Source organism: Callionymus lyra, chromosome 16 (assembly GCF_982586985.1).
Source record: "Callionymus lyra chromosome 16, fCalLyr1.hap1.1, whole genome shotgun sequence".
NCBI classification, from domain to species: domain Eukaryota; kingdom Metazoa; phylum Chordata; class Actinopteri; order Syngnathiformes; family Callionymidae; genus Callionymus; species Callionymus lyra.
Window position 1 is genome coordinate 11,934,119 of NC_141833.1, and position 24,601 is coordinate 11,958,719.

Consider the following 24,601-nt stretch of genomic DNA (forward strand, 5'->3'; position numbering starts at 1 on the left):
AGATCTCCATTTTTTAAAAGTACCTGCTTTGACCACCACAGTGCTGCTCTCCACGCTGTTGCACACGCTTCCTTCTCCTTCCACCGTCACGTTGTAGCTCTGTCCGCACGGCAGGGCGGCCGACAGAGACGCCTCCGTCGTGTTGTAGAAGTCCACGAAGCCCAGACTCCCTCTCGCCCTGATCAGGTAGTTGACCACTCCGCTTGCCGGCTCCCAGGAGATCTGGACGTCTTCACTTTGACAGACGGCCTGAGCCGACACGTTCTGTGGTGGGCAGGGATCTGGTAGAGAGTTGGTGGAAGTAGATATAGGAATGGAATGTAGATTTGTACACAATAATAATTTAGACTCACACCGTCTTGAATGGATAACGCAACATTTCACCCATTTCAGTTTACACACAATGGCAGGAATATCATTAAAATACTTTTAAAAGTTTAAACGTTCTATTAAGAGCTTCACAAAGACACAGCAAAATGATAACAGTAGTGAGTCTAGAAATAAGCCAACAACTATTTTGATTTTTGAGAGGTTGTAATGGCTATTTTGTGACACTAAAAACAAACAAAGTTATGATATAGATTCATTTTTTGGATATAAGTCAATAAAGTCACACTTTTTTTCCCTTTTACTGTTTCATTTAATCTCTAATTTTAATGCAAACAAATATTATTGTGTATCTACTTAATATGTGCGCCTCCTTAAGACTTCTTTAAGACATCTTAAGACCTTTTTATTTGTTCAGGCTTTTTCTTGATTTTCTAGAACTCCTGTTGTGTTATCAGTTTTATCTTGACCTTTAAAGTATTTACTTTATTGAATATTGTTTTGATTGTTTAAGCGCTTTGTGACCCTGGTCTAGAAAAGCAGTATATAAATGAAAATGACCTACTTGCTTACTCCTAATTTTTGGGCTTTAAAACTCTAGGTCCTTATCCCAGTGGTCATTCAAATAGTTGATTAAAAAATATATATTTTTGCAGCACATCATAATAAATTAATTTCGACTTAGTAAGAAACTAATGTATCTCATTGAAATTGTCATTAAATATGTGACACAACTTGACCTTCGATAAAAGTTAGATTTGGTTCGATAGAAAGACTTCAATTAACTTTTTATTAATGTATTGTTTTTAAATGCTCAAAAGCTACTACATACATAAAAACTTCTTTGTGAAGTTAGGGTTTCAGTCACAACACAGCAGCCAACATATAATAAAGTAATTCAAGGTCAGAAAGTACAATGCAATACACATAAAGACATGATTACTTCAATGAGTTTACTGCGTGAAATCACTAACATTACCTGTTTGAAGAGTCACTGAAGAACTGCCTCTGCTGCGGCAGCCGTGACTCTGTGCCGTGACGCTGACGTTGTACGTCTCTCCACAGCTCAGTCCGGTGAAGCGACAGCTCGCGCCGGTCGACTCGCAGAACTTCTCGTCTCCGCCTTCTCCAGTCTTGACCGCCCTCGCCGCGTACGACTCGACCTCCGACCTCTCCACCCACGAGACGAGCGCGCTGCTCCAGCCGCACCGATAATCCACAGCCACGCTCCGAGGAGGACACGGACCTGGGCGGAGGAGGAGTGAAGGTCGTTAGGTCGTGACCCCTGCACGAGCGGGTTTTTTTCGCGGCGTCTCACGTGTGGTGAGGTTGGTCTGCAGGGGGGCCGTCAGGCTGCACTGCTGGTTGCTGACGACGAGGGTGAGGTTGTGCTTCTCGCCGCAGCGTAAACCCGTGACGTTGCAACCGTTCTGCCGGGTCTCGCACAGAACCTGTGCGCCGGTGCTCAGGGAGAAGTTTGCGGCTCCGTCCGTGTCGCTCCAGGAAACAACGGCGTCGCTATCAGAGCTACAGTCCACATCCACGACCAGGTCAGAGGGCAGACACGGAGCTGGAACAATAGTTTCAGGATTAAGTGAACTAAGAAAAACAAATGGAGCGGGTAATACTTTTACCTGTTGCGAGCGTGGTGATCGTGCTGTAGGAGCTGTTCTGGTTCTGACCCACGGCAACGACCCTGATGTCAAACTCCTCGCCACATTTCAGCCCGCTCACCTCGCAGCTGGTCTCGGGGTCGTCGGCCGTACAGGAGGTACACCGCCCGTCTTGACCTTCGAAGAAGGCGACGTAACCCACGGCGTGATCGCTCGACTCCCAGGACGCGCTCGCCGCCTGGCTCTCGCACGCCACGTGGGCCTGGACGTTGTCAGGAGGACACGGTTCTGCGGAGCAAACGAGACCGTGAGAGGGGGGAACTCTAAGTAGGGGCTACCGATGGGGCCGAACCAGTGGTGAGTCGGTGGGACTCGGACGCGGAGCTGTCGTTGCAGGCCCCGCTGTGGGTCTTCACGGTGACGTTGTAGACCTGACCGCACTGCAGTCCCGTCAGAAGGCAGCCGGTGGCGCCGCTGCTGCTGCTGTCGCAGGTCGTGGTCAGACCCTGATCCGTGACGGCGTCCACCACGTAGGCCCGGGCACCGTTTGTAGCGCTCCACTGTACGTGGGCGTGGCTCGCATTGTAATCCACGGAGAGGTCAGTCGGTGGACAAGGTTCTGGATAAACAATAAAACAGTTACAGTGGTCCGGTATCGTCGTGGTTACGCTTTGATAATCCCTCGTATTAAATGAACTTCGCAGTATTAGAGGAAACATTTATTTAAACTTAGGGTTATGGTTAGTTAACTCAACATTGCATTTGATGAGCCATCCCTGTCTCTCAGTAACAGTGACCTGGACAGCTAATCCTTTGCCGCCCAGCCCCCCAATGTCACTCACTTTTGACATAGGAATATAAGTAAGTAAGTAAGTAATTTGTATTTATATAGCGCTTTTCCAGACCAGGGTCACAAAGTGCTTAAACAATCAAAACAATATTCAATAAAGTATATACTTTAAAGATCAAGATAAAACTGATAACACAACAGGAGTTCCAGAAAATCAAGGAAAAGCCTGAACAAATAGAAACGTATTAAGATGTTTCTTGAAGGAGTCAGTAGATCATCAAACACAGAGGGAGAGGAAGATCGTTCCAAAGCTTAGGAGCAACAGTCTGGAAGGATTTCTCTCCTCTGGTCCTGAACCGTGTTCAGGAACCATCAGTAGATTCTGATCCACAGACCTCAGAGCCCGAGCTGGGGTGTAAGGCTGGATCAGATCAGTGATGTAAGAAGGAGTCTGACCATGAATAGATCTGAAAGTAAGAACCAGAATTTAAAAGTTGATCCTGAAAGAAACTGGAAGCCAGTGAAGAGTTTTAAGGATCAGAGAAAATTGAGTTCTTCTACTAGAGCGAGTCAGAATTCTCGCTGCAGAGTTCTGTATTAACTGCAGGCGAGACAGATCCTTCTTGTTTGGACATGAAAACAAACTGATACAATAGTCCAGGCGAGAAGACACAAACGCATGGATTACAAGCTCCAGATCATGTTCCGACAACATTTTCCTATATATATATTTTTATAGACTTAGAATTTAAATATAGTAAGTTTAAATATAGTAGTGTAGAAAGGCATCATGGGAGTTCACTGTTTTGTTGGCATTGTAAGTAGACGCAGTTATAAGTGCGACTACGTTCTGTAGTTCTGCGAAAAAACTATGTATTCCTTCACCTAAACCTTCTCACACCCGTACCTGAACTGAACTGAGCCACTCGTCCGGTGCTGTTGCACGTCAGTCCCACGGACCTCACGGTCACATTGTAGTTTTCCCCACACTGCAGGGAGCTCAACGGGCAGTTGGTGGTCTGGTCACTGTGGCAGTAAGACGTGTCGCCCGACGACGAGACCACCTCGGTCACGTAAGAAGACGCCCCGACGGCAGGCTGCCACGTCACGGTCGCAGAGTCCGCCTCGCAGTCGACGATGGTTTCAACGGCGGTCGGTTCGCAAGGTCCTGTTGTAAGAGATGGAAAATGTCGTTTATTTTTCAAAAAATAGTCTTGGGTATTTAAAAATATATAGTTTTTAAATGTCATGTACCAGTTGATACTGAGGTCACCGCACTGTCGGAGCTGTTGTATGGCTGACCCACAGCATTGACCCAAACGTTATAGTCTTTCCCACACAGGAGTCCAGACGCGGCGCAGCTACTTCCTGTCGCCTCACAGGAAGTCGTGTTGCCGTCTTGATCGTCAAAGTGGGCGACGTAACCCACTGCTAGGGGACTCTGCTGCCAGGACACGATGGCCCTCATGTCTGCACCACACACCAAGCTGACCTGGACGTTTGAAGGTGGGCATGGCTCTAAAAACAAAAAAAGAAACACATCATTTACCGGTGAGAAAATGATGAAATATAAACATATACACACCTGTCGTGACACGCTGGGGGTCAGAGGTCAGGCTGTCACACACCACGTTATGCGCCTTGACGGTGACGTCGTAGCTGTGACCGCACGTGAGACCGGTCAGGGAACATCTGGTGTCTGTGGTGTTGCAGGTCTTGTTGCGAAGACCCTGGTCGGTTTCAGTGAGGACGCAGTAGTGGTCCGCACCGCCTGCTGCCGACCACGTCGCAGACGAGTGACTCACGTTGTAGTGGACGGACAAGTCCTCCGGTGGACACGGTCCTGCAGGAACGTAGAATAATAAGAATGTATTTATGTAGTACGTTGCAGACATTCAGTGTCACAAGGTGCTTTACATAAAAAAACAAACATGATTTATTTAAAAAGGGAAAAGTATAATAAAAGACAAAAATAATTCCATCTAATTTATAAAATAGCAGATTAGATTAAAAAACAGTAAAATAAAAAAAAAAACATTTTAAAACCTATTAATTTAATTTACACCATGTATAGATTTTTTTTTTTTTTTTTTTAAAGTTGGTTGTCTTTCAAAGCATATCGATGAAATAAAGTTGTTCAAGTTTTGGATCTAGATCACAATCCAATGACAACATCCTCAGGTGTTAGCAATCAGTGCTACAGCTCGACAGCTAGCATCAGTGCACAGGGAGCAGAGAACTGGTGGAACAACAACAAAAAAGAGAAAACCATGAACGACAAGGTACTGATAGTATTTATCATTGATTAAATTACGATTTTTGATGCAGTTATTTGGCGTAAAAACAGTGGAAAAGTCGAATATTTGTAGCTAGCAAGAATGTCCTTTAAGCTAATAAGCTAACACGCTAACTGATTAACCGTGTAAGCTATTGTAACTGTTTGAAAGTTTTCTGTAAATACTGTGACTATTTCACAATTTAAATCACTTACAAGCTTCTTGCATGACCCAAACTCCTACATTTAGTTAAATTCGTGTTGATTTTAAAACATTTAATAAATTATTAGTCTTTTTGTATATTTTTAAATGACAACAGCTATCTTCACTTTATATTATATTTGTGTGTTTTATATTTAACGATTTTCCATTGAACAAGTTGTATTTTTAGTACCAATTCAAATCTTAGTATTACTTAAATCAGTTTTCTTTCTTTTGTCATTATTTGTTCACTCTTAGTTATAACATCTAGATAATTTTATATGGGCAACAAATGAGTAATCCTAAACTGAATATAGATTCCAGAACGTCATGCTAAATTGAAACATTTTCAAATATTTTGTAAGACATCAACTTTCTGTATTTTATTGTCATCAAGATCAAATTAATATGTTACATCTATTGTCAATTCACTGTCGACTCACCTGTGGTCAGTGTGGCCGGGGTACTTGCAGGGCCGGGGCACCCAGTATCAATGGCTGCTACTACAACTGTGTACTCTTGTCCACACATCAGGTCTTGAAGAAGACAGGACGTGCCCATAGCACTGCAAGAACTGTTGTGACCGTCCCTGCAGGTCGCCATGACTCTGTAGGAGGAGGCCGTAGCTGCAGAGCTCCAGCTGACCCGTGCTTCACCAGAGGTACAGTTCATTGAAGTGGACACACTAGTAGGAGGACATGGACCTGTGCAGGAGAAAAATATAGTCACAAATAAAGTAGACGTGTGTCATTGTTGGAGGCAGGCTGTGTGTACCAGTGTGTGTCTGAACGCTGCTCATCTCGCTCATGCACACGTTGGAGAGTGCCGTCACAGTGAAGGTGTACAGTTGATCACAGCTCAAGTTCAGAAAGGGACAGAGGTTTTCTGTTGTGTGGCAGGTGGAGTTGACTCCTGAAGCCGATGTAGCCGTAACAGTGTAGTTCTGGTCTTTACTCATCTGGTTCCACTTGACTGTTAAAGTGTCGGTGCTGCAATTCTGCTCCACGAGCGTGTTCTCAGGTTTGCAGGGAGCTGATGATACAAACGTCAAATGTTGCTACACATTATCTGGATTAGAAACACACACCAACTCACCTGTCTGGACCTTGTAGTCAGAGCCTGCTATGATGTCACAGTGGATGGATGATGAAGTGACGGCCACTTCATAGACTTGACCACACTGCAAGTCGTGAATGAGGCAGAAGTTGGAGCTGGTGTTGCAGGAGGTTCTGCTGCCATCACAGCCGATGGCCCACGCCGTGTAGTTGTCGGTGCCGACTGTCTTTGTCCAACTCACATTCATCACATTGGTTTCGCAATCTAGTATCGCGTCGACATCGTCAGGAAGACAGGGAGCTGTGGTAGAAGTGTTTTAGATCAGTGTCAGGTTCAACAAACACACAATATGTGTGTGTATCTCACCAGAATCAAATTGAATATCAGCGTGCTTCGTGCTGTTGCAACCTTCTGTGGACGCCAGTAGTGTGGCCGAGTATGAGCGACCACAGTGAAGCTTAACAGAGCAGGAGGAGTCATTGGACGAGCAGGACGCCACATGACCGTGCTCCCCTGTCACCTGGACGGTGTAGAAACTCGCTCCTGTGCTTTCAACCCATGAGAAGTTCCCTCTGTTTGTCCCACAATCCACCTTGGCAGTAAAGTTTGTAGGCTGGCAGGGAGCTGGACATGTAAATTAAAAAGAATCTCAAAAACTTGACTTTTTTAGCCAGGACCACAATTTAATGTCTACATTGTGGTCCTGTATACATATGACTTTGTTGTATGTTGTGTTTGTATCTTACCTGTGGTTATTTCTAAAGGTGAGCTGTAGCGAGTATCGCCGTTTCCATTCTCTGTGGCCAGTTTGAAAGAGTATCTTTGGCCACACATGAGGTGGGTCATGGTGATGGAAGTGTCTGTGGTAGTGTTTTGATATGGAGGGAGTGTCCCACCGATCACCTCTGTTTCAATAGTGTAAGAGACCCCTGGCTCTGGACTTTGGTCCCACTGAAGAGTCGCCGTGTCTGTCTCACAGTTGAACTCTCCCGTCAGGTTTGAGGTTGCACAGAGAGCTGGGATGATGGAAAGGAAAGTTGTTATTGAATGTATTCTTAATATATAAAGATGTTCTCCTCACACCTGTTGTCACGTCCACAGAGGAGCTGGGTTCACTCCAGCAGCCTCTGTCCACCGTCACAACTGACACATTGTAAGTTTCTCCAGAGTGAAGATCAGTGAAGTTGCAGCAGTGGTTCATGTTTGAGCTGCAGGTGTGTGTGTGTCCATCACTCGCTGTTGCTGTCGCTACATATGAATCAGCTCCGGGGACGTTAGACCAAGACACGCTCACCTCAGTACAAGACTGGTTTACAGAGATGTTCTGCGGAGGACAAGCACCTGGAGAAACAGACGTGAGTAAGAACAGTGTTTATCTCTAACAATATATGAATGAAAAACAAGAGCCACCTCAGACAAGATATTTTTAAAATGCATTTAGACAAAAACAATACATAACATGAGTGAGTAGGTTGTGTATCAAAGCACACTGATTAAAAAAAAGAAAAGAAAAGCTTTGGAGTGAACACTTGAAGTTTAACTTGCTATGGATCTCAACATCAACATTGACTCACCTGTGGTCAGTGTGGCTGGGGTACTGGCAGGGCCGGGACACCCAGTATCAATGGCTGCTACTACAACTGTGTACTCTTGTCCACACATCAGGTCTTGAAGAAGACAGGACGTGCCCATAGCACTGCAAGAACTGTTGTGACCGTCCCTGCAGGTCGCCATGACTCTGTAGGAGGAGGCCGTAGCTGCAGAGCTCCAGCTGACCCGTGCTTCACCAGAGGTACAGTTCATTGAAGTGGACACACTAGTAGGAGGACATGGACCTGTGCAGGAGAAATATATAGTCACAAATAATGTAGACGTGTGTCGTTGTTGGAGGCAGGCTTTGTGTACCAGTGTGTGTCTGAACGCTGCTCATCTCGCTCATGCACACGTTGGAGAGTGCCGTCACAGTGAAGGTGTACAGTTGATCACAGCTCAAGTTCAGAAAGGGACAGAGGTTTTCTGTTGTGTGGCAGGTGGAGTTGACTCCTGAAGCAGATGTAGCCGTAACAGTGTAGTTCTGGTCTTTACTCATCTGGTTCCACTTGACTGTTAAAGTGTCGGTGCTGCAATTCTGCTCCACGAGCGTGTTCTCAGGTTTGCAGGGAGCTGATGATACAAACGTCAGATGTTGCTACACATTATCTGGATTAGAAACACACACCAACTCACCTGTCTGAACCTTGTAGTCAGAGCCTGCTATGATGTCACAGTGGATGGATGATGAAGTGACGGCCACTTCATAGACTTGACCACACTGCAGGTCGTGGATGAGGCAGAAGTTGGAGCTGGTGTTGCAGGAGGTTCTGCTGCCATCACAGCCGATGGCCCACGCCGTGTAGTTGTCGGTGCCGACTGTCTTTGTCCAACTCACATTCATCACATTGGTTTCACAATCTAGTATAGCGTCGACATCGTCGGGAAGACAGGGAGCTGTGGTAGAAGAGTTTTAGATCAGTGTCAGGTTCAACAAACACATCGTATGTGTGTGTATCTCACCAGAATCAAATTGAATATCAGCGTGCTTCGTGCTGTTGCAACCTTCTGTGGACGCCAGTAGTGTGGCCGAGTATGAGCGACCACAGTGAAGCTTAACAGAGCAGCAGGAGTCATTGGACGAGCAGGACGCCACATGACCGTGCTCCCCTGTCACCTGGACAGTGTAGAAACTCGCTCCTGTGCTTTCAACCCATGAGAAGTTCCCTCTGTTTGTCCCACAATCCACCCTGGCAGTGAAGTTTGTAGGCTGGCAGGGAGCTGGTCATGTAAATTAAAATGAATCTCAGAAACTTGACTTTTTTAGCCAGGACCACAATTTAATGTCTACATTGTGGTCCTGTATACATATGACTTTGTTGTATGTTGTGTTTGTATCTTACCTGTGGTTATTTCTAAAGGTGAGCTGTATTGAATATCGCCGTTTCCATTCTCTGTGGCCAGTTTGAAAGAGTATCTTTGGCCACACATGAGGTGGGTCATGGTGATGGAAGTGTCTGTGGTAGTGTTTTGATATGGAGGGAGTGTCCCACCGATCACCTCTGTTTCAATAGTGTAAGAGACCCCTGGCTCTGGACTTTGGTCCCACTGAAGAGTCGCCGTGTCTGTCTCACAGTTGAACTCTCCCGTCAGGTTTGAGGTTGCACAGAGAGCTGGGATGATGGAAAGGAAAGTTGTTATTGAATGTATTCTTAACATATAAAGATGTTCTCCTCACACCTGTTGTCACGTCCACAGAGGAGCTGGGTTCACTCCAGCAGCCTCTGTCCACCGTCACAACTGACACATTGTAAGTTTCTCCAGAGTGAAGATCAGTGAAGTTGCAGCAGTGGTTCATGTTTGAGCTGCAGGTGTGTGTGTGTCCATCACTCGCTGTTGCTGTCGCTACATATGAATCAGCTCCGGGGACGTTAGACCAAGACACGCTCACCTCAGTACAAGACTGGTTTACAGAGAAGTTCTGCGGAGGACAAGCACCTGGAGAAACAGACGTGAGTAAGAACAGTGTTTAACTCTAACAATATATGAATGAAAAACAAGAGCCAACTCAGACAAGATATTTTTAAAATGCATTTAGACAAAAACAATACATAACATGAGTGAGTAGGTTGTGTATCAAAGCACACTGATTAAAAAAAAGAAAAGAAAAGCTTTGGAGTGAACACTTGAAGTTTAACTTGCTATGGATCTCAACATCAACATTGACTCACCTGTTGTCAGTGTGGCCGGGGTACTGGCAGGGCCGGGGCACCCAGTATCAATGGCTGCTACTACAACTGTGTACTCTTGTCCACACATCAGGTCTTGAAGAAGACAGGACGTGCCCATAGCACTGCAAGAACTGTTGTGACCGTCCCTGCAGGTCGCCATGACTCTGTAGGAGGAGGCCGTAGCTGCAGAGCTCCAGCTGACCCGTGCTTCACCAGAGGTACAGTTCATTGAAGTGGACACACTAGTAGGAGGACATGGACCTGTGTAGGAGAAAAATATAGTCACAAATAAAGTAGACGTGTGTCGTTGTTGGAGGCAGGCTGTGTGTACCAGTGTGTGTCTGAACGCTGCTCATCTCGCTCATGCACACGTTGGAGAGTGCCGTCACAGTGAAGGTGTACAGTTGATCACAGCTCAAGTTCAGAAAGGGACAGAGGTTTTCTGTTGTGTGGCAGGTGGAGTTGACTCCTGAAGCAGATGTAGCCGTAACAGTGTAGTTCTGGTCTTTACTCATCTGGTTCCACTTGACTGTTAAAGTGTCGGTGCTGCAATTCTGCTCCACGAGCGTGTTCTCAGGTTTGCAGGGAGCTGATGATACAAACGTCAAATGTTGCTACACATTATCTGGATTAGAAACACACACCAACTCACCTGTCTGGACCTTGTAGTCAGAGCCTGCTATGATGTCACAGTGGATGGATGATGAAGTGACGGCCACTTCATAGACTTGACCACACTGCAGGTCGTGGATGAGGCAGAAGTTGGAGCTGGTGTTGCAGGAGGTTCTGCTGCCATCACAGCCGATGGCCCACGTCGTGTAGTTGTCGGTGCCGACTGTCTTTGTCCAACTCACATTCATCACATTGGTTTCACAATCTAGTATGGCGTCGACATCGTCAGGAAGACAGGGAGCTGTGGTAGAAGTGTTTTAGATCAGTGTCAGGTTCAACAAACACATCGTATGTGTGTGTATCTCACCAGAATCAAATTGAATATCAGCGTGCTTCGTGCTGTTGCAACCTTCTGTGGACGCCAGTAGTGTGGCCGAGTATGAGCGACCACAGTGAAGCTTAACAGAGCAGGAGGATTCGTCAGACGAGCAGGACGCCACATGACCGTGCTCCCCTGTCACCTGGACAGTGTAGAAACTCGCTCCTGTGCTCTCAACCCATGAGAAGTTCCCTCTGTTTGTCCCACAATCCACCTTGGCTTTGAAGTTTGTAGGCTGGCAGGGAGCTGGACAAATCAAGATTTAAAAAATACATTTTATTAGAAGCTTTTATTTTTTTTGCATTCAATATAAATTGTTACCACCCATTAAGTTTGAATAAGCAACAATACATTCTATTGATTTTATTTTGAATTCAAAATAAAATATACTTGTAAATAAACCCGCATCTTAATTGTAAAAAAAAAAATAAGACAAATGTGTTGACATGTTGTTATTGCAAACAAGGGGTACAATTGCGAGGCAACTGGACTGTGTAGAGTTTTGGGAAGACGTTTCACTTCTTGTACTAAAGACTTCTTCAATTCCAAAGAAGCTGGTCTGAGGAGCCAATATATATCTTGCTAGAGGCAAGGCAGAGAACATTTAGGAGGACCATCTCATTATACTAGGTATGGAAGTTTTTGGCAGTTTTCAATAGAGAGAGCTCAGCACTCTATTACAAGTAACTGAGAGGTTATGCCTAAGACCCCCATCTCTAATGAGAGAAGGATTGTGAAGATCTCCTTCCATTTCAAACCATCCGTCCTCTCTAGCCAGCTCCTGTACATTGCTGTCCTCCAACAAGTGTCCTTTAAGTGGAGATGGACGACCCAGTCCTGACACAAGAAAGTGGCTCTCCTGTGTTAAACCATATGCTTGTAAAGCTGCTGTTTAGTTTACGGGACTTTACAAGTGGCCGAAATTAGTTCCTCCTTAGGATGGATGGGCTTTCTCTTAGAGATACAGTGAGAAGCAAGGTAATCCGGGAGAGGCCTGGAGTAGAACCAGAGTAGACGGGCGTAAAGAAAAGTCTGGGCCTCCCTGCTGAAGCTGCTGCACCGTGATCTGAACCCGTATAAGCGGCAGAAGATAGAAGAAGCCTTTTGAATGAGAGGTGGAACATCTTCTCAAAACTCTACTCAGTCCAGTAGCGATGCTGTTAAACCATAAGCTGGATGAGTGAGAACCTAAATGACATATTTGTGTCCTTTTAATCTTACCTGTGGTTATTTCTAAAGGTGAGCTGTATTGAATATCGCCGTTTCCATTCTCTGTGGCCAGTTTGAAAGAGTATCTTTGGCCACACATGAGGTGGGTCATGGTGATGGAAGTGTCTGTGGTAGTGTTTTGATATGGAGGGAGTGTCCCACCGATCACCTCTGTTTCAATAGTGTAAGAGACCCCTGGCTCTGGACTTTGGTCCCACTGAAGAGTCGCTGAGTCCGTCTCACAGTTGAACTCTCCCGTCAGGTTTGAGGTTGCACAGAGAGCTGGGATGATGGAAAGGAAAGTTGTTATTGAATGTATTCTTAACATATAAAGATGTTCTCCTCACACCTGTTGTCACGTCCACAGAGGAGCTGGGTTCACTCCAGCAGCCTCTGTCCACCGTCACAACTGACACATTGTAAGTTTCTCCAGAGTGAAGATCAGTGAAGTTGCAGCAGTGGTTCATGTTTGAGCTGCAGGTGTGTGTGTGTCCATCACTCGCTGTTGCTGTCGCTACATATGAATCAGCTCCGGGGACGTCAGACCAAGACACGCTCACCTCAGTACAAGACTGGTTTACAGAGATGTTCTGAGGAGGACAAGCACCTGGAGAAACAGACGTGAGTAAGAACAGTGTTTATCTCTAACAATATATGAATGAAAAACAAGAGCCACCTCAGACAATCTGAAGTAAGATATTTTTAAAATGCATTTAGACAAAAACATCACATAACATGAGTAAGTAGGTTGTGTATCAAAGCACACTGATTAAAGAAAAAAGAAGACATTTTTTGGAGTAAACACATGAAGTTTAACTTGCTATGGATCTCAACATCAACATTGACTCACCTGTGGTCAGTGTGGCCGGGGTACTGGCAGGGCCGGGACACCCAGTATCAATGGCTGCTACTACAACTGTGTACTCTTGTCCACACATCAGGTCTTGAAGAAGACAGGACGTGCCCATAGCACTGCAAGAACTGTTGTGACCGTCCCTGCAGGTCGCCATGACTCTGTAGGAGGAGGCCGTAGCTGCAGAGCTCCAGCTGACCCGTGCTTCACCAGAGGTACAGTTCATTGAAGTGGACACACTAGTAGGAGGACATGGACCTGTGCAGGAGAAATATATAGTCACAAATAAAGTAGACGTGTGTCGTTGTTGGAGGCAGGCTGTGTGTACCAGTGTGTGTCTGAACGCTGCTCATCTCGCTCATGCACACGTTGGAGAGTGCCGTCACAGTGAAGGTGTACAGTTGATCACAGCTCAAGTTCAGAAAGGGACAGAGGTTTTCTGTTGTGTGGCAGGTGGAGTTGACTCCTGAAGCAGATGTAGCCGTAACAGTGTAGTTCTGGTCTTTACTCATCTGGTTCCACTTGACTGTTAAAGTGTCGGTGCTGCAATTCTGCTCCACGAGCGTGTTCTCAGGTTTGCAGGGAGCTGATGATACAAACGTCAAATGTTGCTACACATTATCTGGATTAGAAACACACATCAACTCACCTGTCTGGACCTTGTAGTCAGAGCCTGCTATGATGTCACAGTGGATGGATGATGAAGTGACGGCCACTTCATAGACTTGACCACACTGCAGGTCGTGGATGAGGCAGAAGTTGGAGCTGGTGTTGCAGGAGGTTCTGCTGCCATCACAGCCGATGGCCCACGCCGTGTAGTTGTCGGTGCCGACTGTCTTTGTCCAACTCACATTCATCACATTGGTTTCACAATCTAGTATGGCGTCGACATCGTCGGGAAGACAGGGAGCTGTGGTAGAAGTGTTTTAGATCAGTGTCAGGTTCAACAAACACGCAATATGTGTGTGTATCTCACCAGAATCAAATTGAATATCAGCGTGCTTCGTGCTGTTGCAACCTTCTGTGGACGCCAGTAGTGTGGCCGAGTATGAGCGACCACAGTGAAGCTTAACAGAGCAGGAGGATTCGTCAGACGAGCAGGACGCCACATGACCGTGCTCCCCTGTCACCTGGACAGTGTAGAAACTCGCTCCTGTGCTCTCAACCCATGAGAAGTTCCCTCTGTTTGTCCCACAATCCACCTTGGCTTTGAAGTTTGTAGGCTGGCAGGGAGCTGGACAAATCAAGATTTTAAAAAATATATTTTATTAGAAGCTTCTTTTTTTCTAGCATTCAATATAAATTGTTACCACCCATTAAGTTTGAATAAGCAACAATACATTCTATTGATTTTATTTTGAATTCAAAATAAAATAAACTTCTAATTAAACCTGCATTTCAATTGTAAAAACAAAATAAGACAAATGTGTTGACATGTTGTTATTGCAAACAAGGGGTACAAACTGGGCGAGGCAACTGGACTGTGTAGTTTTGGGAAGACATTTTACTTCTTGTCCAAGAGACTTCTTCAGTTCCAAAGAAGCTGGTCTGAGGAGCCAATATATATCTTGCTAGAGGCAAGGCAGAGAACATTTAGGAGGACCATCTCATTATACTAGGTATGGATGTTTTGGCAATTTTCAATAGAGAGAGCTCAGCACTCGGTATAAGTAACTGAGAGGTTATGCCTAAGACCCCCATCTCTAATGAAGATCTCCTTCCATTTCAAACCCTCTGTCCTCTCTAGCCAGCTCCTGTACATTGCTGTCCTCCAACAAGTGTCCTTTAAGTGGAGATGGACGACCCAGTCCTGACACAAGAAAGTGGCTCCCCCGTGTTAAACCATATGCTTGTGAAGCAGCTGTTTAGTTTACAGGACTTTACAAGTGGCCGAAATGAGTTCCTCCTTAGGATAGCTCTCTCTTAGAGATACAGTGAGAAGCAAGATAATCCGGGAGAGGCCTGGAGTAGAACCGGATGAGACGGGCGTAAAGAAAAGTCTGGGCCTCCCTGTTGAAGCTGCTGCACCGTGATCTGAACCCGGATAAGCGGCAGAAGATAGAAGAAGCCTTTTGAATGAGAGGTGGAACATCTTCTCAAAACTCGAATCAGTTCAGTAGCGATGCTGTTAAACCATAAGCTGGATGAATGAGAACCTAAATGACATATTTGTGTCCTTTTAATCTTACCTGTGGTTATTTCTAAAGGTGAGCTGTAGCGAGTATCGCCGTTTCCATTCTCTGTGGCCAGTTTGAAAGAGTATCTTTGGCCACACATGAGGTGGGTCATGGTGATGGAAGTGTCTGTGGTAGTGTTTTGATATGGAGGGAGTGTCCCACCGATCACCTCTGTTTCAATAGTGTAAGAGACCCCTGGCTCTGGACTTTGGTCCCACTGAAGAGTCGCCGTGTCTGTCTCACAGTTGAACTCTCCCGTCAGGTTTGAGGATGCACAGAGAGCTGGGATGATGGAAAGGAAAGTTGTTATTGAATGTATTCTTAACATATAAAGATGTTCTCCTCACACCTGTTGTCACGTCCACAGAGGAGCTGGGTTCACTCCAGCAGCCTCTGTCCACCGTCACAACTGACACATTGTAAGTTTCTCCAGAGTGAAGATCAGTGAAGTTGCAGCAGTGGTTCATGTTTGAGCTGCAGGTGTGTGTGTGTCCATCACTCGCTGTTGCTGTCGCTACATATGAATCAGCTCCGGGGACGTCAGACCAAGACACGCTCACCTCAGTACAAGACTGGTTAACAGAGATGTTCTGTGGAGGACAAGCACCTGGAGAAACAGACGTGAGAAAGAACAGTGTTTAACTCTTGTGATATATGAATAAAAAATGTGTAACTGGGTAACTGACAATACGATATTTCGCCCGTGTTAATGACTATATCATGATATCTGCGATATTCTGTATATTGCAATTAGCTTCATCAACGATATATCATGATATTTGACTTCTGCGCTCAAATCCCACTCGCATTTTCCACTTCACCACGATGAAATTCCTGAGTTTAAAAAACAAAAAAAATCCTAGTTCCTTCTGATTATTATTGTGATTCTGATTAAAACAGAAAAAAACACCCATATAAAGAAAAATGTCTTCCGTATTAAATCCCAGACTAACATGTTGACTTATTTATTCACAAAATAAGAAAATAAAAGCAGAGCCACTCACTTGTGCTGAGGATTGAGCTCGGGCCTGGTGCGCTGCCACACTGGTCTCCTTGTGCAACGACGGTGACTGTATAGTTTTCACCACATAGAAGATCTTCCAGATCGCATGAAGTCGCTGGTGAGTGGCAGCAGACTGCGTGTCCACTCGTCCCTGTAGCGTTGACTGTGTATCCTGTAGCGTCAGCCACTGGCAGCCATGATACAGTGGAGATGTTTGTTCCACAGATCAAGTTGCTGCTCTGGACAGAAGGCGAGCACGGTGCTGTAAGAAATGAAGCAGTCGTGTTCGTCAGTACAAGGTCTTGTTGAAAAGAAAAGCCGTGGAGTTGGTTATCCCAGGTGAACCTACCTGTGGTCAGTACCTCTGTGATACCGAGTGTGCTGTTGCAGACGGTGTCTTCCGCTCGAATCGTCAGGTTATACGTCTTACCGCACTGCAGTTGGTCGAGTTGACATGAGGTAGCATTGCTGCTGCAGGAGGTCTGCTGCTGTGACCCGTGCTCTTGAGCAATGACGTCGTGAACGACACCTGGAGCCGCAGCACCCCAGGACACCGTCGCTAGGTTTGACCCGCAGTGGAGGAAAGTGGTCACGTTTGTAGAGTCACATGGTCCTGGATGAAGACAAACGTAGACGTGCAACGTGAGTCAGGACTAGTCTTTTGGTTTAGTTGAAGGCATTACACATTTTTTTATTTTTTTAAATGTATTCTGTAATATAAAGGAGTGTTTATATATTATTATATAAAGGCAAATGTTTAAATATATTTAAAATAAAACGAAGAATTGTATTTCTGTTTACGAAAAGTTAAATAATAATGACATTTTTATTAAAAAAAAATTGTCTTTGATTCATATTGGGATTTTTTTTTAACCTTTTTTGTCCTTTAGTTTTATAACATTACATTACAACAAGACTTATATTTTTACCATGAATTATATAATGACAACATGAATTATAACATACTTGTTGTCATAACTACTTGAGCGGGAGAACTGGTGCATCGGCCGTCATCAGATGTCACCGAGATATTGTACTGTGTGGCACACTGAACCCCTGTGAAGGAACAGGTGGGGTTTGAAGAGTGGCAGGTGTCAGAGACACCATTCGGTCCCGTTAATATGGCTGTGTAGGAAGTTGCTTCAAGTACGGCTGTCCAGGACGCATGGATGGAGTCTGAGGCACAGTTAGAGTCCGCTTGTAAGCCCTGTGGGGGGCACGGGCCTGAAAGTAGAAAATAAATTCGTAAAAATATTATAATTTCCTGATATTTCTGGTGATGACATTATTACCTGTTTGTACGATTTCATACATGTTGTTCTGCTGACCGCAGCCACCGGAGGGAGCTGTCAAAGACACGTTATACGTTTCTCCACACCGCAGACCGCTCAGGACACAACTGGGACTGTACGATTGGCACGTGAATTCTTCCCCGACGGACGACACTGCTGAGGCGCTGTAGCCCGACGAGCCAGAGCCGGAACTGTTCCAGCTGACGGTCAGGTTGTTGCTCTCGCAGCACAAGGATGTGTTCATGTTGACATGGGAGCACGGGACTAGAAAAACAGAATAATATTTGTGAATACATCCTGCCGGTAAATTATGGTTCCCTGACCAGATGTATGTGTTGGTGGCTCCGTCTCTTAGAGTTGAAATATTAATTTGGATATATTTTTGCCATTTTCAAATAGGTTTAGAGCTGAACGATTTGTGGATGAAATTGCGATTCTTTTTATTTATTTATTTTTTAACCAATATTGCAATTGCGATTCACAATGCAATTATTTTTATATATATTTGTTTGTTATATATATTTGTCACACCTCTCGGCGTGCGTATTATTAAGAAAGAAAGAGAAGATGATTTGTTTGAAACATTAAATGCTTTAGTAAAATATCTTTATTTAAATTTTGAAAAAATAAAAGTTTAATAACACATCACTCCAAGCTATACCTTAAATAGACAATAAATCAATTTTGAAATTACACAACTAAGAGAGCAAAAATCGAAATGGACCTGTCTACACCAATGGAATATGGGTAAAATTGCAGCCACTGCTTTTAAAACAATTGCATTGTATTAAATCACAATGGAAATTTGAAAACTCTTTCAGCCCTAGTTATTAGTCGTAAATAGTGTAAATTCAGACTGCCATGTCCAGTATGTAATGTATTTATCTAGATGTGAAGTTTAGGTGTATATTGTTTGTCATTTAATAGAAAGTTATTGCCGTGTTTGGGGAGAAAAATAACAATCTTGTCTTCTTTACAAAAATGTCTGGTAAACCTACAAGGTTCTTGTCTGAAGCCGGAACTGTAGTCGCTGACGCAGAGTCCGTCAGTCGCTGACACGACGATGTCGTACGCCAGTCCGCAGTGAAGTCCACCCAGGGTGCAGTTGGTACTGGAGCTGTTGCAGGTGAGTGTGTGTCCCGCACTGGTCGCTCTTACCGAGTAGCTCTGTGCGTTTAAGCTCTGAGCCCAGGACACCTGAGCAGTGCGGGATCCACAGTGCACCTGACTGCTGACGCTCATGGGAACACACGGTTCTGAAAAAGTAAACGTGAATGTAACTTAGGCCCCAAGGAAGAAAAAGATGTTTGCAAAGGAGCAGATACCGGTGTCGAGGGAAATCGTGTCGCTCTGTTGTCCAGTGCAGTTGTCGTCCGCTCCCACCACAGTGATGTTGTACACCTCCCCACAGTGGAGGCCAGAGAAACTGCAGGACGTCTGGTTATTCACACACTGAGTTACATGGCCTGAGCTGCTCACTGCTTCCGCGACATAATACTTGGAGTTATTGCTGGCAACCCATGACACGTCTACAGATTGAGGAGCACATCTGTACTCTGCTGCAACATTGGTCGGCGGACATGGATCTGCAGGATGAAGGAAGGAAATCTGTCTCACTTGACTATTTAAACTCCACATCAATAGCTAATCTATCTCACGTGTTTTCACGTTGACCTCTGGGCTGGGTAAACTTTGGCATGCGCCGGTGATGGATGTTACTTTTGCCGTGTAGCGGCTCCCACAGTCCAGACCTCCTATGGTGCAGGAAGTGGTCGTGGAGTTGCATTGCATTGGTCCGGCCATGTCTGACGAGATGGTGGCCGTGTAGTTGTCAGCGGGAGAAGAAATGTTCCAGAAGAGCGTCAGATCTCCTGAATCACAGGCCATGCTGGTTCCCACAGACTCTGGACCACAAGGCACTGAAAGGAAAGGATTTGTTTCATCCAATGATGAGTTAAAGGTACATTTTCTATAAACCGCCAGCGTTTTAATGGAGAAACAACAACGTACCAGAGTCCATGCTGATGGTTTGTGAGGTTGAGGGACACTTCCCATCGTCGTATTTGACACTGACGTTATACCTCCGACCGCATGGCAGAGAGTCGATCGAACAACTGTTGACAGTGTCGCTCGTACAGTTGAGTTTGGCCCCAGTCTGGTCTTCTATCAGAGCTGTGTAGCTGCCGGTTAACTGGTGATCCCCCCAGACTATCCTGGCATTGTTTTGGTCACAATCTCTCATCGCCTGAATACTGCCCGGACCACATGCGCCTGAATGAAAGAAAAGAAGTCGCTGGTAATGTCGCATAGCTTGAATTAGCCCAATGTTGGTCACAGACCTGTCGAGAACGAAATGTGATGACTGTTCGAGCTGTTGCAAAAGAAGTTGTTTCCTATGACCATGCCGGTGTAGTTCTGTCCACACCTCAAACGCTCCATCAGGCAGTTAGTGTCCATTGAAATGCAGCTGTAATAATTTCCATCAGAATCCCAAGAGACGGCAGTGTAAATCACAGAGCCCAGGCTGGAGGTCCAGTTCAGGACGGCAGAATCCTGGTTGCAGTCTCCAATCACTGACACGTTTGATGGCATGCATGGAACTGAACAGAAGATGAAGTTCATTTCAAAACAAGTCTGGAGTCCGGGTTAAAATGATCCGACTCTTACCCGAGGAAGCTACTTGTCCCAGGATTTTGTTGGTGGAGCAGTTGTCATTGGAGGCAACGATCCACACACTAAGGTGTTCTCCACAGGGAATACCTTCGATTGTGCAGTTGTTGTAGCTGGTCGTGCAGTTATAGAAGTCTCCGATGTTGCCATTTAATTCTACAGTGTAGTATTGAGCTCCTTCAGCTAGATCCCAGGTTGTGACCAGCCGTTCTGTGCTACAATCATCTGAAGTCCTGATATTTGTAGGCCGACAAGGAGCTGGAAAGAAGAAAAAAAAGGGAGAATCAGGTCCTTGAACCTTTAAAATAAAATCCCTGTCCTTTCGTTTTATCCATGATATTTCATATCAGTGTTGTTTGGGCTGTTTTAAGGGGTTTTAGGATCCTGCGATCCACCAATAACAAATAGGTAGACTTTGGTCTAAATAATCTTTCATAGGTTTAAAGTACTTACAGGTGCGGATGAACTCTGGCTGGCTGACCTCGCTGTTGCACCCAGTGCTGACCGCATACACGTTGTACGTGTAGAACTGACCACAGGCGGTGCTGGTGAAGTAGCACGTGTTGCCTGGTGTTCTGCACTCGGTCACCGCGCCGTTGTTGTCCGTGGCGGTGGCCACGTAGTAGAAGGTGTTGCTGGTCGGCTCCCAGGTGAAGACGATCACATTGGAGCCGCACTCGTGGGACGCCTGGGGATTTTTCGGAGCACAGGGCACTGCGATGGGAATCATAGGTTTACTGTCAGGTTTGGATCGTCTTGATGAGCACTTACATTTGCGTTATATAAGTTAAGACAACGTTTATCTCTTTAGACACAACAGAATCCCTAAAAAACTCTACCTTAAGTTATAAACACACCTTACGTCTAATATGAAAGTATATTTGGTATGTGGCCACTTGTTTTTCCTATCTTTCGTAGCTTGCTAGGTTAGCATGTGCTTGTGTAAGGAAGGGAAGATATCCCTCTTGAACATGTGAAAAGGGGTAAATGGCACAATAGGTGAATCCGTTACGTATCCCACGGGTGTGTTGGATCTGAATGGGTTTGTGTGTCGTATACAGGATAGCATAAAGCGGGTGGGTGAGGCAGCACAGGTGAACACGATGTAAAACATCAGATATGTTTATGGTCTTCACGTGGGACCGGGTCTCACCTGTCTCGAATGTGGTGGTGAAGTTTGGCGCGCTCTCACAGACGTCAGAGATCGCTATCACGTGGACCGTGTACTCCTCGCCACAGCTCAGCGTGGAGATCTGGCAACTGTCGGTTCCCGATGTGCAATCGCGTTCGGCGCCGGTTCCGTCGACCGCGACCGCCCGGTACGAGTCGGCGCCAAACACCAAACCCCAAGAGACCGTCGCTCTGCCGGTGGAGCAGCTGTAGGTCGCGGACACACTCGTCACCGGGCTAATAGCTGGAGGAGTCGATCGAGAGCGTGGTTAGCCATCAATACCATAAGAAAGTTCCCTGAGTTTCAAAGTACTCACTAGAGGTTGTTACTGAATCCTCTAAAGGCTCCCCGGGCACTAAGAACATGTTGATCGATGAGACGCCCACGGTATACGTGGTGCAGGGCTCCAGATGACTGATGTCCATGTAGGTGTTGGAAGTGTTTCTGATGACCGGAGCAATGCCGGGATTATCAACGTCGCTCACAGCGACTTGGTACAGCAGGACACTGGCCACTGGATCCCAGGTCACATGGGCGGTACTCTTGCCGGTCATCAGAGCGTTCACGTTAGCAGGAGGCTCCACCACTAGAGGATTGATCGTATTAGTAGAAGCAATAAAACAACAATATTTGTTGACAAAGTTATCTGCTGGTTCATGACAACAATGGTACGAAACCAACATCAACAAAAATCTACTTAATTGCATTAAATTTGAGCCAAAGTTGTCAAAGTAGAATAATCTTTGCCTCTATTTAATCTTACATTATTTGTATAGAATGAAAAACAAAATGACATATAAATGGAGAAAACTATTTAAAAAAAGAATAAGGCCTGTGTAGAGATCGTTTTTATACGTTTTTTTTATTATGTTGTTTTGCTTTTTTTCTTTGTATTTTAACAATTTTTCGCAACCCCTGTCAAACTGTTGAACCTATAATTTCACTACATATGTTTATTCTTAATTAATACACGTTTTTTAACTAAATAAATCTAGCCGTCAGTAAAATCTTGACAATTATCCTTTTTGAAAATGTCTGTTGTATAAAAAATTCAGATAAACTTTGCCGTGTAACCCAATATTTCACAGATGGAAGAATCAATGCAATTCCAAAATGGTTGGATTACAGGAAAACTCCAACATTTTGTCGGACAAAACTGATTTCTTATAGTCTATTTGAAAAAAATATGAGTAAGCCATATGTCCATTCATAACTGTGAGGATGTGTTGCGTGTTTCTCGAGCATGTAGCGTGCAAGAAGACATTAGTCTTTTTTTTTAAATACATGGAAATGTTGGGGGTTTTTTTTTCTAAAAAATAATAATAAATAAATACTTTTTATAATTGAGACAAGCACAATATTTTTTCTTGCCAACATGAAGTATAGAAACATGTTTTGTTAGATATACACTGTGAAGGAAAATCTTAATTTGACTTTACTCGACAGCAAGCTGTTTACAGATCTCAAGAATACAGTAAACGGCTCTATTATAGTGTGTATTTAATTATTTATCTGATTTTTAAAGGTTATTTTGGAAAAACTATGCACAAAAAACATTTAAATTCTGATTGTTCATACACAGAGATTTAGAATGTTTGACAAGAAATGGTGAAACATTTCTTCAGTTTTATGTTACTATATCTACTTAATGTTCTATATCTACTTAATGTTCTATATCTACTTAATGTTCTATACTACGTTTCAATGGAAGATATGGATATGCTTAAGTTTGACTCACATGTTAGGATTGTCCTGGTGTTGCTTCTCGGTCCTCTGCCGGCTGAATTGGACGAGTAAAGAGAGCAGCTGTAGGTGGTGGAGGGTGTGAGGTTATCCACTTGTTCTGTCACTGTTGTGAACGTCTGGATGTAGCTCCACGGCGGGGTGGCGAACAACGTCTCCATCTCTAAGATGTAGCTGTCCGCCCCGGTCACGTTCATCCACTGAAACCTTATCGACGTGCTGGAAATGGCCTCAGCCGACGTGAATTGAGACGGAGCGGGAACTGTTGCGACAGAACATTTTCAGTTGAGTTAAAAAATCATCTCAATTTTTTTTCCGATTTCCTTCACCTGTCATTTGTCTCGTGGTGGCGGAACACACTTCGTTGTAGAACTCAAAGACCTTGATGGTGATCTCGTAGAGGTATCCCGACTGCAGGCCCATGACCAGCCTCTGGGTGCTGGTGGCCGGCTGCATGACCACCACCGGGGCGAAGTTGGTGGAGTTCAGCACTCGTAAATCCAGCATGTAAACCGACGCTCCCGCGTAGCTGCTCCACACCACGTTTAGGGTGGAGGCTGCCGGAGCTGTCACTGATATAATGCTACATCCTGGAAAGAGATGTGATGTTTTTTGTTTTTTTTTTCTTTTCAAAAACGTTGTTTTGATTCATGGGCTTAATAATATGAACTATATTTTAATTCTTACACGACTGAGAGATCAATGTACATTTACTAACTTAAAAACATTTATGCACATTAAGTTTACACCTAATAATACCGTTATATTTAGGTTACATATTGATGTATTCCAGCAAGTGTAAATTAATAGGCAACATAAATTAATTTGAACTCTTGATCATGTTTTTATCGCCCTCTAGTGGATGATTGAATCCGCCTAGTCCCGTTATGCCCTTTGTCGTCTTAATATCCAATGACCGCAATCGATAAAATAGTTGAATGTTTCACCTGATGCCCGAACCTGTTGCACCTAGAAGAAGAAAAAAAGGAAAGTTTGCATGTTATGAATTAATCCGGGATGGACAGCACAAACATACTAGAATAAGTATAAAATAAATTAGTGAAAAATAATAGTAAATGTAATAATGAATGAAGCGATTACCTGAGTAATAGAAAGGAGGAAGGCTGTATAAAAAGTCCACATTTTTATCCAATATAAAGTTCGGTATGTTACATCCATTCGGGGTTTTAGTCAACTGTAGCTCATCTGGAATCTTCCCAGGCTGGCTTCTATAGATCAGCCTCATGGGAACCAATCAGGGCGTCCTAAACGAGGACAGGTACATGCCTGTGGGCTCACAGTCATCATGAGAAGGAAACGGAGTATGTCGATTGTTTAGAGGCGGAGGTGGGGACTCTCTCGGCCCCCATCATCATATTCCCAATTCCTCCTATCTTGGAAAAAAAAAACTTTTCATAAAAGCTCCACCTTATTTAACCTTTTATATTTTAAAACCCCGTCCCATCGC

The 24,601-nt window shown here is 44.7% G+C and overlaps 1 protein-coding gene across 1 annotated transcript in view; it reads right to left on the bottom strand.

Moving 5' to 3' along the window:
* Positions 1-24,276, bottom strand: part of LOC148063729 (uncharacterized) — a 35,349-nt gene extending 11,073 nt beyond the window's left edge. The window contains exons 1-46 of the mRNA XM_087811821.1: positions 24,235-24,276; positions 24,081-24,102; positions 23,463-23,723; positions 23,129-23,395; positions 21,707-21,976; positions 21,373-21,633; positions 20,673-20,933; positions 20,217-20,477; positions 19,889-20,149; positions 19,560-19,820; positions 19,208-19,468; positions 18,875-19,135; positions 18,585-18,805; positions 17,550-17,928; positions 17,224-17,481; positions 16,607-16,870; positions 16,259-16,519; positions 15,267-15,536; positions 14,054-14,311; positions 13,727-13,987; positions 13,406-13,663; positions 13,075-13,281; positions 12,237-12,506; positions 11,004-11,261; positions 10,677-10,937; positions 10,356-10,613; positions 10,025-10,285; positions 9,745-9,791; positions 8,817-8,970; positions 8,490-8,750; positions 8,169-8,426; positions 7,838-8,044; positions 7,347-7,613; positions 7,010-7,279; positions 6,630-6,887; positions 6,303-6,563; positions 5,982-6,239; positions 5,651-5,911; positions 4,316-4,573; positions 3,985-4,248; positions 3,616-3,898; positions 2,293-2,636; positions 1,962-2,228; positions 1,646-1,897; positions 1,307-1,573; positions 24-281 (exon numbers count right to left, since the gene is read on the bottom strand). Of these exons, the coding sequence (XP_087667947.1) occupies positions 24-281; positions 1,307-1,573; positions 1,646-1,897; positions 1,962-2,228; positions 2,293-2,636; positions 3,616-3,898; positions 3,985-4,248; positions 4,316-4,573; positions 5,651-5,911; positions 5,982-6,239; positions 6,303-6,563; positions 6,630-6,887; positions 7,010-7,279; positions 7,347-7,613; positions 7,838-8,044; positions 8,169-8,426; positions 8,490-8,750; positions 8,817-8,970; positions 9,745-9,791; positions 10,025-10,285; positions 10,356-10,613; positions 10,677-10,937; positions 11,004-11,261; positions 12,237-12,506; positions 13,075-13,281; positions 13,406-13,663; positions 13,727-13,987; positions 14,054-14,311; positions 15,267-15,536; positions 16,259-16,519; positions 16,607-16,870; positions 17,224-17,481; positions 17,550-17,928; positions 18,585-18,805; positions 18,875-19,135; positions 19,208-19,468; positions 19,560-19,820; positions 19,889-20,149; positions 20,217-20,477; positions 20,673-20,933; positions 21,373-21,633; positions 21,707-21,976; positions 23,129-23,395; positions 23,463-23,723; positions 24,081-24,102; positions 24,235-24,276 (11,329 nt within the window). The remainder of the gene's footprint in view (positions 1-23; positions 282-1,306; positions 1,574-1,645; positions 1,898-1,961; positions 2,229-2,292; positions 2,637-3,615; positions 3,899-3,984; positions 4,249-4,315; positions 4,574-5,650; positions 5,912-5,981; positions 6,240-6,302; positions 6,564-6,629; positions 6,888-7,009; positions 7,280-7,346; positions 7,614-7,837; positions 8,045-8,168; positions 8,427-8,489; positions 8,751-8,816; positions 8,971-9,744; positions 9,792-10,024; positions 10,286-10,355; positions 10,614-10,676; positions 10,938-11,003; positions 11,262-12,236; positions 12,507-13,074; positions 13,282-13,405; positions 13,664-13,726; positions 13,988-14,053; positions 14,312-15,266; positions 15,537-16,258; positions 16,520-16,606; positions 16,871-17,223; positions 17,482-17,549; positions 17,929-18,584; positions 18,806-18,874; positions 19,136-19,207; positions 19,469-19,559; positions 19,821-19,888; positions 20,150-20,216; positions 20,478-20,672; positions 20,934-21,372; positions 21,634-21,706; positions 21,977-23,128; positions 23,396-23,462; positions 23,724-24,080; positions 24,103-24,234) is intronic.
* Between the last annotated feature and the right edge of the window lie 325 nt (positions 24,277-24,601).